Raw genomic sequence first — 18272 nt, 5'->3', positions numbered from 1 at the left:
ACCAGCACCGCCGCGGCCAAACTCCACTTACCAGCTCTAACACCTGTTGCCACCGCTTTTTCTATTTGTTATCTCTACCATAGTCATGTCTTTCTTCTTGTACTTACATCTAAATATTAACTCTATAACGTATATATTTTTTTATATCAGTAATGCTAATTGATCACATCTATATCGAATATGATAATGCTTGTGTTCTTTACATGGGGACTTACTTGTTCCACCAATTACGATTAATGAACTTTTACCATCTGAATATCATAATCAAAATCATTTATTCTCTTTATCATCGTCTAAAGATTATATGTGCCAAAAAAAAAAAAATCATTCAATTTGAGATGTTTTAGCCATTCACATGTATAAAACAAATGGACGGTTCATCATGAGGATGTTGTTTTTTATCGAAACTGTTGATTGGCATAATCGTAAGTAAGGGGACACAAACATTATCCTATAAAATATATGACCGCTTTTGTTAGAAGGTGATCAACCATAATAGATGGTGATGTGTGATTAATTTAAAATATTGTCACTCTAGCCGTTCTAATTTCATGTAAATTCTTCTCTTAAGAGAGAAATGATACATAATGTAGAACAAGGAACACCATTCTATATATTAATTTATCAAAATTTTTGTTAAGAAGGTTCTATCGATCATACAATAAAAGCGTTAATCAAACCACATGGAACAAAATTATTTAAACTTGTACTGATTGACCAGGTCCAGCTCAATTGACAAAGCTAGGCTTAATTTTGCACATTTGGGGGCCTTATATTCCACATCGCAATTTGATATGTAATAGTACATTTTGTGGGAATGTGAGACCAAATTATGCAAGCGTTTATAAAAAGTTGGGTTATTTTTTATATTATCAATTTGTTTTATAGTATAATTTCAATTTTCTTTATGAAATCAGAGCAAGTTGGCTCACGTGTGATGTACACTGGCCACATGTGCTTCACGTCATCCAATTTATGTTTTTCATGTATTAGGCTTGAAAATTCGCCACACGTGAGGGCGTGCAAGAATGTGAGAACAAAGTCCCACATCAGACCAAAACCATGCAAGGGAATTGAACTACTTTTTATATTGCCAAATTTTAAGATAAAACCTCAATCAACATTTCCAAAAGAAAACAATATCAATAAACATAATCTGCAGAAACAGCATAACATGAATTGTAAATGAAGTAAGTACATTTAGTTAAAGCTAAGGAAGGAGATGACTAGTGCAGTGCAGAGGATTAGGGCAACAATATTAAGGCTGAGAGAAGAAGCGCCGTTCCATTCCCACCAATGATCATCATCATCGTTATCTCCTGATGAAGAATAATCTCCTCCAATTCTGATAGTCACCTTCTGCCCTAATCTACTGCAGTGACTATCTTCCGTGCATATGAAGTAACGGGTCAAGTTGGACGTCAGTACAATTCTTGTAGGGCTGGAATCATAGAAACCAAGAGGGTTGTCCTTTGAGCAACTATCGTAATCAGCCTGTGTTACTTCAGCTACTCTGTGTTCCCCGCTCCATTTGAATTCTGCAAAATGATTGAGATATAAAGTTAAGCTGATGTTTATCAATCAGAAAGGATAAACTCTCTTTGTAGGAAGAGATGATGCGTTGTGAACACCTCACTTATACTCAAATTTCTTCGTTTTTTAATCTCACTTATGGACATTGTTGACTATTAGGGTAACAAGTGGCCCTCTAGAACTTCGATTTTAAGTCCTAACTAAGAATTTTGGTCTACTTAAAACCTAAATCAAAGTGATTATTAACCAATTCGAGACTAAAATTTCTAGTCTCGAATGATGATTTTACACCCTAAAACTTCAACCATGTTAACAAATGGGATAAAAGTTGAAGACGAATGAGTATAAATAGGATTTTCTCAACACGTACTGCTTTTAAAGACATGACGTCATGCACAAAGACGGACTGAATAAAAGGCCAATTTGAATGATGATTTAGAGGTAAGAAAGTCGGTTGTGAACTAATTAACTTACGACTTACCTATTGTATCACCAATCTGAAATCTCTTTGCGTTAGCCCAGGTGGAATAGGCAACAGAGCCAGCTGGAGGAATAGTCCAGCCTAAATCATCCCCAACAGTGTAGGTTTCAGCTGTGGCACCCTTCCACAAGGCCACTACAATAAGAAGCAAGCAACCGATCAATCCCTTTTGACTCACCATTTACCCTAATCTCTTCTTTCTCTTTCGAAGTGTTTTGGTGTATGAATCAGTTATTAATGTCGACTACTTATACACAAACAGAATAATGAGCAAAAGATAGAGTTCGCAGCGGGTGCCTTTTGGAAGGGAGTTCCTATTGTTTTCAAATAAGGCGGCTGAAGCCAACTTTAACTGATCAGAGGTTTGACCATATTGTATATCGACCTTTTTTCTTTTGAGAATAAAACGTGTTCTTCTGGAAGCAAAGAACAAAACATAAGGATTATTGTACAACCTTAGGATATTATTAATGTGTATCAACGTTGACTAAAGTTAGTGAATAGAGAAAGTGATGTACATCAGATGGCTGAAACTAGCTATCAACATTATTGTCACGGACTTGAGATCGGCAAAAATTATGAATTCAAAATGCGAGTAAATTTAAATAGATAAAAATCTAAAATGAGAGAAAATAATAGGGGAATTTGGGGTTGGAGACAAATAGTTAGACAAGATTACTCACAAAAAGGGAATGAGATTATTGGAAAGGGTGTAATTAGTTCATATAGTTAAGCAATCGGGACCAAGTGGTATAGCTGAAAGAAAATTGAGATTCTACCAAAAACTAATTGACAATACATGGAGTAACACAACTTGTTTTTAAACCAATGTAAGATCCCTTCTCTAATCAATGTGAAATTCATTCTCAACACACTTCGTCACATCGGGTGAACCCTCTTAGAAATGAAAACTGGATTTGCCTGACTCCTTCAACCTATTGGTCGAGTTACTTGTTTCCACTTGCCTTACAAGTCGAGCCTAGCACATGTGCAAAACAAATCGGGTGACGTGGAGCATGTGTGGTATTTGGGCTTGACACATGAGACAACATGCTCTAATACCATGAAGAAAGTTGAGGTTCCACCATAAAATTAATTAACAATATTGAGAGTAGCTCAATTTCTTATAAACTCATACAAGGTCCCTTCTCCCATCAAGGAGAGATTCATTCTTAACAGGCTTCTTCATGTGTGGCGGATTTTCAAGCCAAACACGTGAACAACACAAGAAATGTGATGTACATAGATAACATGTGACCATTGGGTTTCACACGTAGGACAACCAACTCTGACATTGTGAAGGAAGTTGAGGTTCCATCATAAAACCAACTGGAAAAACGAGGAATAACTCAACTTACCTATAAGCCCATGCAAATTCCCTTCTTCCATCAATGTGGGATTCACTCTCAATATAGGCATGGTATGAGATGTGCAATGTTTGTTCATTCATTTATATGAATTAATGAGAATAGAGACAAGAAATTTGCATTGTAATATGCATATATCAATAATGATTGATACTTGACCACATGATGTACTTATTTAGCTTTGTCAATTTACTGTGATAATGTGTATGCCCTTATTACTATTGATACTCACCCCTCCACAAATATTCTTTTTGTAGGTTTACAAACTAGACATTGGTAAGATAGACGGATGAGATCGAATTAGATAGGAGGGAAGGAATTTTATTTCTTCTTGCAGTTGTAAGAAATTATTGGTTAATTTTACAAGAGGAATTTCATCCAATTTTAGGTTCTTTTTGTTTATTTAAATTTGACTCACTTCAAATTCGAAATTGCATGACAGTTATCACTAGAACTAACCCTGTTGTTTCTAGTCCAAAATTGCCCCCATCCCCATCGTCGTCGCCAAACTCCGCTTTAGCTGCAACGTCCGTTGCCACCACTTTGTTTGCAATCGTGTCTACTATCATGCTATGTTCTTATTAATCCACATGCTGTAATATGATCTTACACATATCAATTGGCAGCCATTGTGACTTGCTTTCGAGGCCCCCTAATTTCATTTTGGACCTCCTAGTTGAGGATTGCTTGTGACTGATTTTACTGGTTACTTGTAATCTCTGATGTACTGTCTGGATTGGGGCTGTTTTGGCTCCAATCTCTGAAGATTACCATCGCAACTTTTCAAAAAGAAAAATAAAATAAAAATGCGTGACCATATGTGATGGTGACACCAAATAACTTATCTTGAATTTTAATTGTACCTCCACATGTGTAACATGTATCATTTTATAAATTTTTACCAATGTATTATTTGACTATTTCTGAGAAGGTGAGTTTTTCTTATCTGATAGGTATGAATAATAGGCGTTAATCATAACGAATGGCTGGTATAGATTTATTGAGCCACAATTTATTCTCGGATTGACTAAAGTCTAAACTGAGCACGACCAAACCCATCTCAATGGACAGAGCTGGCCTTAATTAATTCATCCAAAAAATTCGAGAAGGCTTAAATAGATTAATTTCCCGTGGTGATAGGATAGTCAGAAGATATAGCTCATGTGGTAAAAAATTATTAAGATTGAAACCCCTATAGTGAAGTCCGTAAGGATTGAGGCTCACATGCTAACATAAGGCTATCTTCCGACTGCTCTATCATCATGGAACTAATAATCCAATTAGGCCAAAAAATAAAACCCAAAACTTTCCGAAACATTCGAGCAAATAAAACAAAGTCCAAAACTTCCAACTCTTAATGGAAAATCTTTGCTTTATGATTAATGAAAAGAATCAATCAAAATGATGAACATAATTTCAAAAACACATGAATATAAATTAGGTATTAAGTAGAATTAATTAAGAGAATTTTAACGAAATGCTTCCGGTACTGTTCACTTTAACAAAAAACCATATTTTTACACTAAAAAGTCAATCCTGATACTATTCACTTTACATTTTATTTTGCCTTTATCGTTAAAACTCAAAGTTTTCAAATCATTTTCATTAGATTTCTATTAATTAAAGCTATAGAAGAAGATGGCCATCGCAGTGAGAGAAGAAGAGGCGTTGCGGTCCCACCAGCGATCATCATCTTCAGAAATGTTGATCACTGCAGTGAGTATCTACCGTGCAGAAGAAGTAACTGGTCACGTTGGAAGTCAGTGTAATACTTGCAGGGCTGGAATCATAACTCCACTTGAATACTGCAAAACAATTTTAGAAAAATAAATAAACAGATGTTCACCAATCAAAAGGAGAAATTTTCTTTGCACAAATTCATTTAAAGGGTCGATCCAGGTTCTAATTTGAAGAAATAGAGATCACTCTTATCAAAATCTCTGCCTAGCATCTCTTAGGCCATTGCCTAGACGATAGACGGTTGGTCACCGCCACAATTAATCGCTAGGCGTTTGAAAATTAAGAAAGAGTGCCTAGACTGCCTAACTGTCTTAGTTGCGACTCTCACTTAAACACAAAATAGATAACTTTCATTTTGCATTTTATTTTTTTAATAAATTGTAAGACACTTGTTGAATATTTAGATGAAGACTTAGTTTATGCTTGTTTTTCATGTTTTCAATATGTTCTAATACGTTATAATTTATATGTTCTAAATACAATTATCTATTTTTAAGTATAAGTAGACATTTATTTATATGTTATATAATAAAGTTAATAAAAATAAAAATAAAAAATAAAATAAAAAAAACCTAGGCCCCCACTCAACTAGTGCCTAGCGCCAACCTTGATAGAGATTAATTTTCTCAATGCAACTTGTCTATAAAGACATGACGTACTGCACAGAGCTGAACTAATCAGTAAGAAAGAACAAACATTAATGAAGATTTAGAGGAAGAAATTTTTAGTTATTTATTGTATCATTAATCTGAAATCTCTGTGTTAGCCCAGGTGGAGTAGGCAGTAGAGCCAGCTGGAGGAATAGTCCATTCCAAATCGATCGTCTCCGACTGTGTAAGTATCAGCTGCGGCACCGCCGAACAAGGCCACTGCAACAAGAAGAAAGCAACCAACCAACCTCATAAGACTCACCATTTCTCTCCTGTGTGTTCTTCTTTACTTCGTCCCTGTCTACAAACCCTAATCTCTTCTTTTACTCTTTGCAAATTTTGTTTTTTTTTGTTTTTGTGTGTGCAGATGATGATTGATTTAACGTCGGCTACTTATACGAAAGAGAAGGATGACCAAAATCTATAGAATTTTATTATTTTCGACATTTCGAAATCGAGTTTCATTGTTTTCCAACTTGAACAGATAATCTAGAAGTTTGACCTTCTTACACACGCACGCGCGCGCACACTCACACACACACATATATATATATAGGAAAGTATTATTGACACTTTAAAAATCTCATTCTGTACTTCTTAGAAGTGTATTTTTCTTTTCAAATATAGAAAGTTTGAAGTTTAGAATAAGATTTTTGAAGTACTAATAACAATTCTCATATATATATATATTATTTTCTTTTTAAAAATAGTTAAAGTGTTTTTCTAGAAGCAAAGACCAAAAAGACTTGTATAATATTGTAAAATCTGGGAAGAGTCATCAATTTTGGATTTGACCTCAAATTCCCAACAAGATCCTTTCCAAATCCTCTTGATGAGGATCTTAGAGATTCGTGAATCGTGTCCGTTCATCGTATATTGTGCGATCAGTTTTTGTCAGGTACCGTTTGTATTTAATTTTAAATAAAAATATTTAAAATGATCTCTGACCGTATGATGTACGATGAACTGACACGATTCACGAATCTCCGATATTCTCACAAAGATCGGCCGATGAGGATCCGGATTCCTCAAATTCAACCCTTTTTTTTTCCGGGTTTTCTGGGTGCAATTGAGCAAAGCAAATTAAAAAATAAAAAATAAAAAATAAAAACTACGTAAGTTCTTCATCATCTTGTTTTTCCATATTTAGTAATTTGTATGTATAGTAAACTCGATCTGTCTCTACTTTTTAGTATCGCCTGTACAACAAGGAATTTATTTTTTATTTTTTATCACGACCCTAAAGTAATGGTGATGCTCATCATCTTATGGATTTGAACCCCGTTAATGACTAATCTAATAAAATCTATCATTTGACCAAAAAAAAAAAAAAGTAATTGTGATGCTCATCACCTTATTTATCATCATTAGATGCGTTTAAATTTAGAAATTTGTATAGAGGATAGATACAAATCTTAAAATTTTAATTCATCCAATAATAATAAATAAAATTGTGAGTATTATCACTATTTGAGGGTAGTTAATATTATCATCACTTGAGGGTGTAAACAAAAATACACCCCTTGTAACAATGTGAAGGGTATATTGCCAAGAGACTAAATTGTAATCAGACGAAATGGAATAGGCAGGCATCATGGCCCAAGTCAAATGTTTTGACTTGAACTTGGTGCGTTTTGTATTGTTGCGCTTGGGCTCCAAGATAGGTAGATATCACAACGAGAATGTATATATATTATGGGGGTGTGATATCTACACAAACCTCATTTTACTTCTCATACATTTTTTTAATTTTCTATCGTCGGATTGGATGAATTGAAGAAGATCAACAAACATAAATTATCAAGGGTGTGTAAGAAGTAAAATATGGTGCGTGGATAGCACACCCCTAAATTGTATGACTCAACGTAACAAGTAAAAGCGAAACCAAGAACATACAGAAGTTTGTACACCAGCAAAAGGATCAGATTAACCACAAATTTTGTTTGATTGATGATATGAAGATAACAACCGTATTAGCAAAGTTAAAGTTGCTTTTATAGAAAATTTTCATTCTGTTTTTAGGAAATAAAGTATTATAAATTTTTAGAAATGTCAACAACAGTTAACTACGTAATTATTAACGGGTTTAGTACATATAGTTGTTTTTTCGTATGAGTCAAAGTATTTTGAACGTATCAGTTACAAATTAAACATGAGCAATGGAAGAAGAAGAAAAGATTGATCAACGAAACCTAGTAGAAATGTTTAAAACAAAGTTATGCTATGGTCATTTTTATTTCATTTTACGAAACCATGCCAAGTGGGTCTTTCTGCTTTTTGCCACTGTCTTTTAATATTCGTTATACGTCTCTTTGTCTTAATTGAATAATGTTTCTTTTTTTGTCAAACAAATCTAACTATTGTGTGGCTAAACTGGATTTGTTCTCTCTTTTGAGTCTTGACAACTGAAAGGCTTTGGCATTGAACAAACCCAATTGCAAAAATTAAGCACGTAATATCTTTGACAAAGCAAGAAATTATCTTAGAAGATGAGGGGCACTATGGCACCGTGTCAAACCAAACAAATTAAGTTGTTGAAAGAGTTGGTAAAATTGAAAACGAAGTATATAATATATCTGACTTTGTAGTTCAATTTGTTAGAAACATTCACGTTCGTAGAAATTTTGTTTTTCGACGGTTCATATATATATATATATATTGATTTGTATTTTAAAAGAATCAAACAATCTACTTTATTGCATTTAATCTTTACTTTGTTGGAGAGTCTCAAATTTATATTTTATAGAAAAAAATTGTTGAAAAAACTCTGAAGAATTTAATCGAATTCATTGTTGTGTATAATTTCATTGATCATATAGCTGAATGTCAAAATTCAAAAGCAAAAATTTATTACTATGTAAAAAAAAACTGATCAATATCGTATTACAACAATCCCGCTATAGCTGTCTAATTGAATGAATCACATCACACAAGATTTAAAAGTAGATACCGCCCCGGAAAATAATCTAAAACAACAAAGCTAGAGCAATGGACAAAAAGGTAGCGGAAAGGCCAGCGGCGCCGAGAGAAGCTGCTGCATTTGGTGGTGCTGCTGCACCTTCAGGTGTCGGTGACGACGGAGTAGTTGGGGTGGTTGGAGTTCCAGATGGAGGGGTGGCACTAGAGCCTGGAGGGGTGGCACTGCTGCCTGGAGGAGTGGCGGTGGAGGAAGGTGGCGTGGCGGTGGTGCTGCCGGCGGTGACATTGATGGCAAGCTTTTGGCCTCCGGCACAGTGGCCGGTGAAAGTGCAGATGAAGAAATTCTCGCCGGTGGTGTTGAGAGTGATTCTCGTTGGTGGGTTCGTGAACAGAGCGAGGGGGTTGCTGGTGTTGCATGAGTCGTAGTTTGCCTTGGTCACCACTGCCACGTCGTGTGTTCTGTTCACATAGTTGAACACTGCACAATAAAAAAAACGGAATCAACACCTTAAAGACTAATTAATTTAAAAAAAAAAACGTAAATTGTTTACGAGGCCAAAAATCTGAACTATTTTGATTTGCGTGACAAGAGATCGAAAAATAAGGATGAATACATTGTTCGAACCAATTGACTTGTATTTGTGCATGTTTTGACACATTAGAGCAATTTTGAGATTTGATTTTTTTTTTTTCTTTTAAAAAAGAGTCAGTGACTTCGTCACAATATATCATCCTTTCTAGGCCGGAGTACTCTTAGAGCATTCAGGCATAAATACTTTCCAGAAAAACAATCCCAAAAAGACCATATATAGCGCAAGTGAGGCTTACCTAGAGTGTCACCAACCAAAAAGGTCTTGTTAGCAGCCCAAGTTTGGTAAGAGCCTGGAGGGAGGACGTTCCATCCAGAGTTGTTGCCAACGGTCCAATTGACAGGTGCTCTTGTGGAGCTTGGTGTTGGTGCTGGGGAAGCAGCAGGGGTAGGAGTACTAGTACTCGGAGCCGGTGCCGGAACAGAGGTCGGTGGTGAAGGTGGAGGGGGAGGAGAGGTAGTGCTTGAAGCCGGTGCTGGAACAGAGGCCGGTGGTGAAGGTGGAGGAGGAGTAGTACTTGGAGCCGGAGCCGGAGAAGAAGCTCCGTTCACATTGATGGACAATTTCTGACCGGCACTGCAATGGCCAGCGAAGGTGCAGATGTAGTAATGCTCCCCTGAAGAGCTAAGAGTGATATTTGTAGGGCTGGCAGTCTTCAAAGTAATGGGACTAGTTACATTGCAAGCATCAAAAGCTGCCTTTGTCACTTCCGCCACGTCATGACTTCCGCTCGTAAATGTGAATACTACAAAGCACAAAGTTCAAGAAATTAGTACGAAACATTGAATTAAGTTCACATAAACAAAATGGTCATCAAACAAAAACTTATTTAGTTGAAATTAGTATGAAACATATAACTAAGTGTATAAAAACAAAATAGTTATCAAAAATCGTTCATTTAGTTGAAATTATATATACCAAGAGTGTCGCCGACAACGAAGGTTTTGTTGGCAGCCCATGTAGCATAAGCTGCGGCACCACCGGGAGGGACAACCCAACCCAACCCATCGCCCACTTGGTAAGTAGTTGCCGCTGCCGCCGAGCTCATTAGCAAAGCGGCCGCTGCCATGGCTGCGAAAAACGCCATGTTTGTGTTCCTTGCCATTGCCCTTGTGTTCTTTGAAGGTCAGGTCGCCCCAGTTTTTTTTCTACTCCCTTTTTTTTCCTCTGTCTGAAAACTAATAAAAGGTTTTGGTTTTTAGACTGTCATCCCTTCCTTTATATAGAGGAAGGCTTTGTGCTGACCACTAATTTTGGCTGTTTCGGACCGTTGGATGGATGCCACGTCTGAGGTTCTGTGAGTAATATGGACGGTTCAGATTTGGATGCCAAGTCTGCCGAGACACGGGACTTGTGGAAACTCAGATTTCCGCGTGAGAGTCTGAGAGCTTAGACTAGTCATTGCTTATATCTCTAGAAAGAATAGTTAATGGAAATCTTTAAGGGTAGGGAATTTTTTTTATTGTATAAAATGGGAATTAGTCGTGGAGTTCACATTACATCAAATTTTAATGATCCAAACAGTTTATTTTTCAAGTTGCACTTCATAAATCATCCTTACAAAGTATTAGCCAAATTAGAAATGTTTAAGACATCTAATTGAGTTCAAAGAAATTAATGAATACTTTGTTATATAAAAAACAATAAAATTTTATCTTGATAATTAAATAAGCAAATTGTTTTGGTTTGAATTGAATTTTTGTAAGGATGATCTATGAAACGAGATTTATAAAATAGACAATTTGGATTGTTGAAGTTCGATGTGAAGTGAACACACACCTAATCTCATTTAAAAAAAAATAGCAATCCCATTGCATAAAAGGCCTAATAGTTAATAACTTAAACAAGTGAGAAAAATCGACAGCTACCGAAGAAAAAAGGGTAAAAGGAAGGACTCGTAACAAGTTTCCAAGGAAATTTCCTAATAAATAATTAAGTAGTTTAATTTTTTTAATATAAAGGAAAATTGGAGAAATGTGAACGATGGAAGTTGTCAAACCTAGACTGTAGCAGTAGTTGGCCGATATGGACTCGTTAAAGCCTATTGTTGTGCGACACTTCCTACGTTTTTAGGTTTTCCTTTTATGACTAAACATTTGAGTCAATAAACGTAATGATGATTTAATACGATGCATGAGTGTGGCGTTGGACGACGGGTATGACTAATTTTGAGTGGGATCGGAAAAGGTTAAAGACATTTCAATCCATCTTTGATTACAATCAAATAAAACATATTTTCACAAAATTTTAAACTAGAGAATTACTCATGTTTTTATCAGCTTCGTGCTTCAAACCCAAGATCATGAGGAAACTTGACTTGAAATTCTACTACAATTCGACTACATCACTGGGCGTGATTATTTTAATTTATTAGGATTCACGATTGTTTTTCTTGTTCATAATCGGTTCACCAAAAAAAAAAAAAAAAAAAAAATTAGTTATATATTTATATATACAACTTTTAACTCAATAAGAGAATGAAGGTTTGAAAAGATGTATGTTCGCGTGGTATAGCCGTCTAGACAATTTGATTTATTAACAAGCATAAATAATTCTAAAATAAACGATCAAGTAAGCGAACTTACAATGATAAACCGTTTTCTTCTCCTCGTTCCTACAACTCACCTCAAGTATCCACTTGTTTATCTAAGGAGTTATTAATTCATTTCATTCCAATCTTAGATACCAAACGAAGTCTTACACTTTGATTTTTATAAAAAATACTTCCATATCTCGTTGCTAATATATACGATAATATCCTTCTCTCCAGCTCTTGCTCCACAGGCGTTGTGGGATGAGGAACAGAGAGGGAGAAAATCATCAATGGCCATTGTTCAATCCTTCCGAATACTTGCAATAACCAAAGACAACCCGTTGTATTGATCCACATTGCTAGAACTTTATCATTACCGGAAAGCCAGAATATTTGAAGTGTTAGTGAAACTGCACCACAGAGCCAGAATATAGACAAAGTTAAAAAGCCAGGAATAATAATCAAACTTGTTACTTAAAAGGAGTAAAGTGGCCTGCTTTAATTTGCTCATAGGCTTCTTGAGGTTTTGTTCATTTTTGAGAGGTTTTTTTTAGCTAAAATGGTCGTTGAGATTGACATAACTCTTCACTTTGGTTCTTAAGACTGAAAATCAATAGAAGTGGTCCCTGAGTTTGTCCGCCGTAAATCATTTTCGTCATACCGTGAAAAATTTCTGTTAAATTGAGGGTATTTTTGTCCAATCAACTTCTCTACTTGCTTTTTCCATTTAATGGAGATTTTTTCACGAAATAACCAAAATGATTGACGATGGACAAACTCAGAGACCACTTATATCGATTTTCAAAGTCATGAGTCAAAGTAAAGAGTTATGCCAATCTCATAGACCATTTTGACGAAAAAGTTTTTTTTAAGACTATATGCTGCTTCAATTCCCAAAACTATTTCCCTAGTATTGCAGGGTTCCCTTAAGTTATAAAGGACAATAGAATTATTTTTTTATTACAATCGATATTCTATACTAAGAAGAATGAGTTAAGAGAAAAGACCCTAATCGTTAGACAATCCACCATTTGTAACACTAGATCGATTTCATTTCACTAGCAAAGATAAGGAAGGAATCTATGTGGGCTCATTCCATTACTCTTAGAATTTTATACATATAATTGTCAGCTAGCAACTAGTTTGGTTCATTCTTATTATCCTAATGTCACTAACATCAACTAATTGACTAGTGTTTAAATGAGAATAGATAGTTTTCATTAGATCACAACCCTAAGTAAGCAAATAAAAGTCCTTTGAACATGATCCTAACAAGGGGCAGTTAATTAGCTAGATATGCTAAATTAAATTCAGTTTCAACTTCTGCCTTGGTTGTGGACATTTATAAAATAAAAAATCATATATGCTCGGAAACAATACTTGGATATTGAACAGTCAGTATCCAAAATAATAACCACATGAAATGACCCAATGAGAACAAACCATCTGTTACAACTTTAATTTATAAATGTGTACCAAACACAATATTAACCTCACATCCAAACATCCCCTTTCTTCATCAATGCCTCCCCCTTCCTGCCTCTCTCCTCCTTGCTTCTGCCATGATCTTAGCGCCAGAAACCTTGTCCTCCCCAATGCTTATGGTAACCTCGTCTCATCCGTAGGTGCCATCCACTTCTCCTCCAACCTTTCTCTGTCGACCCTGCCCCAAAATCCTCCTATCTTTATCGTGGAAGCCATGGCAGCACTCCATCGTCGTCGGGCTTCTCCGTCATGGAATTCATGGCAGTACAGAAGCCCAAATTTCCCCAAATAATTTCAACCTCCTTCGTAATTTTTCTTCTGGGTGAAATTTCCTTTGTAAGGTTAGTAAGATGGATATGATCTGTCATGGGTTGGTGAAATTTGGGGGTAAAGCTGCCATGGCTTCAGGAGAAAGGGGTGGGAGGCGGTTGGTGGATGTATGGCAGCTGTGTTCTTAGTGAGAGAGAAGGTGCATGTTTGGAAACTAGTAAAAGAGAAAAATGGTGTGTTTGGTTAGAAAGATAGTGGGAATTTGGGGAGAGTTTTATTTGATAGGTGTTTTAAATTTAGTGATCCTTAGATGATCAGTAAGTTAAGTACTTTCTAGTGAGTACCCAAGTATTATCCTGTGTTGGAATTATATTCATTGCAATTGATTAGTTTAAGCAAGGAGACTTTGCTCCAACTACCAAACTCCATGGTTTATTTATTTGTTTTATATAATTTTGATTAACCCAACTCCATCGTTTGTTTCCAAGAACTTTCCAAGTGACTAACTGTTGCCTGGAGCAAAGTTTATTTCTCCTGGAAAAGGATCATTGCCGGATCTTTTTTTTAGGAATCTTAGAGATTTTGTGATCGTGATCGTTCATCATACATCATACATCATGCGATCATAAATCATTTCAAAATTTAAAATTTAAAATTAAATATAAATATTACCTAACGAAAACTGACCGCACGATGTACGATGAACGATTACGATCGTGGGATCCTTAGGATCCCTAGGAAAACGATTCAGCGAGGATCCTTTTCCTATTTCTGTAATCCAATTTGGAGTTTTATGATATATAAATATAGGTAGTGCTATCTACATATCTATTTTTACTTCTCACACACATTTTTCAATATTCAGCCGTTGGATTAAATGAATTTAAGAATATCAATGGAAAAAAATAACAAATGTATGTGGAAGGTAAAAAGGGTGTGTGAATAGCACTACCCTAAATATAACATTGTGGATCAGTGATAATTTTTTTCATATTTGTAAGTGAAAAATTTAGTGATGATATTTCATTTATATGTATATGACGATGACGTATGGTATTCATGTTGAATTTTATACTTATTATGGTTGTCCATTATGTGATTTAGGGTATAAGAATATCGTTTTATATATAAAAAAAGGGGGCAAGTGGACAAAAATAAGCAATTGGCAGCAGTTTGTTTGTATATAACTAGAGTAAAGGAACGTACATACAACCAGGATTATTACGAAGGCCAAAGGTGAATACAAAAGCAAAATCATAAAATATAATCAAATAAAATCAATACAGCCTCACAGCATGTACTGCAATTGTATGGAACATATTCAAAGGAATTACAAATATCAACATGAGCTAGCCATGGCTAGCTAGTGACTAATGATCAATAGAAGAAAGCTGCCACGGCAATGAACAAGAAGGTGAAGTAGCCGCTGCCAATCCTGGACGGGGCTGAGCTGAATGGAGCATGAGCAGCTCCTGGTCCACTGGTGCCGTGACTAGTAGGCGAGGAAGGTGCTATGGAACCCGATGGTGGTTGGGCTGTCCTTGATGTTACGTTAATGGCTAGCTTTTGGCCCAATAGGCAGTGGCGATCGTAGGTGGATATGAAGAAATGCTCACCGCTGGTGTTGAGAAGGATATTCACTGGACTATTTGTGTAAACGGCGATAGTGCTGTTGGTGGTGCAGTTTTCATAAGCTGGCTTGGTCACCAAAGCCACATCGTCTTGTGTTCCATTGACAAAGTGGAAAACTACAAAAGCAAGAAAGTAAAACATTGTCAAAGAATTAATAATTACATGTAAGAAACAGAATTTGATCGGCTTTTAATTAGTCTGGCTATGAACAGATGTCTATACACGATAAATATTAGGGGTTTTTGAATTTTAATCCTTCAAGAAGATTAAAATTAAAAAAAACCTGGTGTTAGATTGATTATTGATTTTAGACCTTTAATGTGTACTTAATTTAATTTCATATTATATTTTTGTTTTTATATTTAATAGAATTTTTTTTTGTCAAAGTTTTTATATTTAATAGATAACTTATTTAATGATATTACATTAAATTTTAAATTTATTATTATACAATTTTATTTAACTTTCTCCAATTAGTGTACCTAAACATCCATATCATAATATATTTTACTAAATTAGTGTACTGAAATGCCCGTACCTAAATATATTAGAGTGAATTAGTGACATATAAGAAAATATGTAAAAACATAAGTGTACCAAAATTCTGTACCTAACTATATGACACTAAACTAGTGTACCGAAATGTTGGTACCTAAATATATTATACTAAACTAGCGTACCGAAATGTCCGTACCTAAACATATTATGCTAACCCATTGTACCGAAATGTTCGTACCTAAATATATTTTTATGAATTAGTGGCAGATAAGAAAATATGCAAAAACATAAGTGTACCGAAAAATCTTTACGAAAATATTTTCTTATATAAAATGCCTACCATAATGAGAATTAAAATTTATAATATTTTCATAAAATTTAAATATATAAAATTATAAATAAAAAAAGAAACATTGAATACATATGCTGGCATTAAATAGAGTCAAGGGACTAAAATTAATTTTTAATCTTGTATAAGACATTTTTCTAAACTTTATCTTATTTAGGGATTAAAATCTAATTTTCTATAAATATTACCATGTTGATGCTTTACGTGCGTCATGCAAAGAGGATATCCGAGTGTATAATTACCTAGAGTGTCTCCGACAATGAAAGTCTTGAAATAGGCCCAAGCAGCATAAGCCTGTTCATCGCCTGGTACAAGCCAACCCAATTGATCACCGACGACGTAAGTCACTGGTCCTCTGGGTGCAGGGCTTGGAGCAGGTGATCCATGTTCGGCGGTCACGTTGATGGCCAGCTTTTGTCCCAACTCACAGTGCTTGTCCTTGGTGCCAATGAAATAGTACTCTCCAGTGGTGTTCAAAGTGAAGTTGGCCGGACTGGTTGTTTCAAGGGTTATGGGGTCTGTCGAATTGCAGTTGTCGAAAGCTTCCTTTGTGACCCTCGCTACATCTTGGTCACCGTTTGTAAAGTTGAACACTGAAAAATGAACAACATAAATTCAACACATGCCTACTTGGAAATTCTTTTTTAAAACGTATTTATACTCAGAAGCGAGTGCTTCTGTTAGAAGCATATCAAAGATTCAAATATTTTTAAGAAAATACATGCAAGTGTCTTTTTTCCTCCAGAAAACAAGTCATATGTTTTTCGAAGAAATGATTGCTATGTGTTTCGTTAAGAAGCACTTCAAATACTTTTCTTAACCCATAAACATTTTCAACAATTTCTGCCAACTGTTGTAAGAATAGTTTTTTGTGATCTGAAAGTGCTGAATCTAAAAGCACTTCCATTCATTTTAGCTTAAAATTGCTAAACATAATGAAACTTGAGTATATATGTAACGTACCGAGAAGGTCACCAACGGCGAAATGGTGCACGGCGGCCCAGCTTGCATAAGCGTATTGACCGCCGGGAGGAACCACCCACCCGATTTTGTCTCCAACCACATGGGTTTCCATTGCTGCTGTGGAGTGAAGCAGACCAACCACTGCTATGGCTAGAATGGCTATGGAGAGTTCTTTTCCCATATTGTGTCTTTGTATTTTGTAACTGCTTTTTTCCTTGTTTTTCTCTTATCTTTTATAGAGGTTAGAAGGAAGAAGTTGTGGAGAAGCTTTGCTGATACTTTGACAAATGATAACAAGATTGTTTCCCCAGTTTTATACTGATACTAATTATTCAAGGAGGTCTAGAACCTAATGACCAATTTACAATTGACGTGGACCCAGTTTGATGTAATTAAATGCCGGCGTATTTGCATGCCCTTAGTTATATCTTTTAGTGAGATTATTTGCTACTTGTCTTGAAAGAAAAGAACACAAACCAATAGTATACTCCATTTGTATTTGTTAATTTTGCATAAACAAATACAGATGGGATGGTAGGATAAAACACTAATTAACTTGTTAATTAATAAATGAAATCTTATTACTCATGATTTTTTATAAATTTATTTGTACAAAAGACCCTACTATGCAATCCTTTTGATTTTATAATGCAGCCAAGAGAAACGAGCTTGAAATGATCCACGATCTTCAGCCTAATTAACGCGTTTTTGACCATTTGATCTAGATAGTTATCTTCTAAAAGACCTCTTTATTTTCCCTGCATATAATTTGATATAGTTTTAAAACCCAGCTAGGATAAAAAAGTCAGACTTTCTGAACTTTTCATTATCTAGTTCTTGCCTGGAGATTGCTCTACCCCGATTCTATGTGACCAAATTTATAAGGATATCATCATTTTTGCCATGACACTATGGAGATTGTCTTAGCTTTAATGATAACAGAAATTTGATGCCGCTACTAACTTTATGTAATTCAAGGGGCAATTTGTTTTAGGTCTCAAATAATTTTGAGAAGGGGTAAGGGGTGTGAGGATATAAAGGTAAAAGATTCCCATATATGTAAAAGAAAAACCTTGCAATTGCTTATAAGAGGTTGGGCTACTCAAGGTTTTCCCCTTTACCGATGTGAGATTATTTTACCTTCACATCCTCACAAGGGACCTCTCTTACCTTCACATCCTCTCAAGGGGACTCTCTCGAAAGAGGTACTCTCTATGGACTCTCTATCACCTTGCAGTTTAACGTTAATTTTCGTGCCAACA

General features: G+C 35.3%; 3 protein-coding genes and 1 long non-coding RNA gene across 4 annotated transcripts; all 4 read right to left on the bottom strand.

Annotated features, from left to right (window-relative positions):
- Positions 1-1063: 1063 nt before the first annotated feature.
- LOC125468135 (umecyanin-like) lies at positions 1064-2210 on the bottom strand. The gene is made up of 2 exons (XM_048567359.1): positions 2015-2210; positions 1064-1538 (listed from the first exon to the last, which is right to left on the bottom strand). Exons 1-2 carry the CDS (start codon positions 2193-2195, stop codon positions 1201-1203), a joined length of 519 nt encoding a protein of 172 aa, XP_048423316.1. The 5' UTR covers positions 2196-2210; the 3' UTR covers positions 1064-1200.
- A 2661-nt stretch (positions 2211-4871) lies between these two features.
- Positions 4872-6279, bottom strand: LOC125469736. Its single transcript, XR_007251949.1, has 3 exons — positions 6034-6279; positions 5728-5779; positions 4872-5186 (listed from the first exon to the last, which is right to left on the bottom strand). It is a non-coding gene; the product is annotated as an uncharacterized LOC125469736 (long non-coding RNA).
- A 2318-nt stretch (positions 6280-8597) lies between these two features.
- On the bottom strand, positions 8598-10400 carry LOC103953925 (uclacyanin-3). The gene is made up of 3 exons (XM_009365733.3): positions 10199-10400; positions 9519-10025; positions 8598-9168 (listed from the first exon to the last, which is right to left on the bottom strand). The coding sequence occupies exons 1-3, from the start codon at positions 10383-10385 to the stop codon at positions 8738-8740; spliced, it is 1125 nt and encodes a 374-aa protein (XP_009364008.2). The 5' UTR covers positions 10386-10400; the 3' UTR covers positions 8598-8737.
- A 4323-nt stretch (positions 10401-14723) lies between these two features.
- LOC103953926 (blue copper protein) lies at positions 14724-17309 on the bottom strand. The gene is made up of 3 exons (XM_009365735.3): positions 17011-17309; positions 16290-16640; positions 14724-15316 (listed from the first exon to the last, which is right to left on the bottom strand). The coding sequence occupies exons 1-3, from the start codon at positions 17189-17191 to the stop codon at positions 14946-14948; spliced, it is 903 nt and encodes a 300-aa protein (XP_009364010.1). The 5' UTR covers positions 17192-17309; the 3' UTR covers positions 14724-14945.
- Positions 17310-18272: the final 963 nt, after the last annotated feature.

Source organism: the organism of the source record quoted next, unplaced genomic scaffold (assembly GCF_019419815.1).
Source record: "Pyrus x bretschneideri cultivar Hongxiangsu unplaced genomic scaffold, Pyrus_bretschneideri_v1 Contig44, whole genome shotgun sequence".
Classification (NCBI taxonomy): domain Eukaryota; kingdom Viridiplantae; phylum Streptophyta; class Magnoliopsida; order Rosales; family Rosaceae; genus Pyrus; species Pyrus x bretschneideri.
This window is presented reverse-complemented; position numbering and strand designations above follow the sequence as displayed.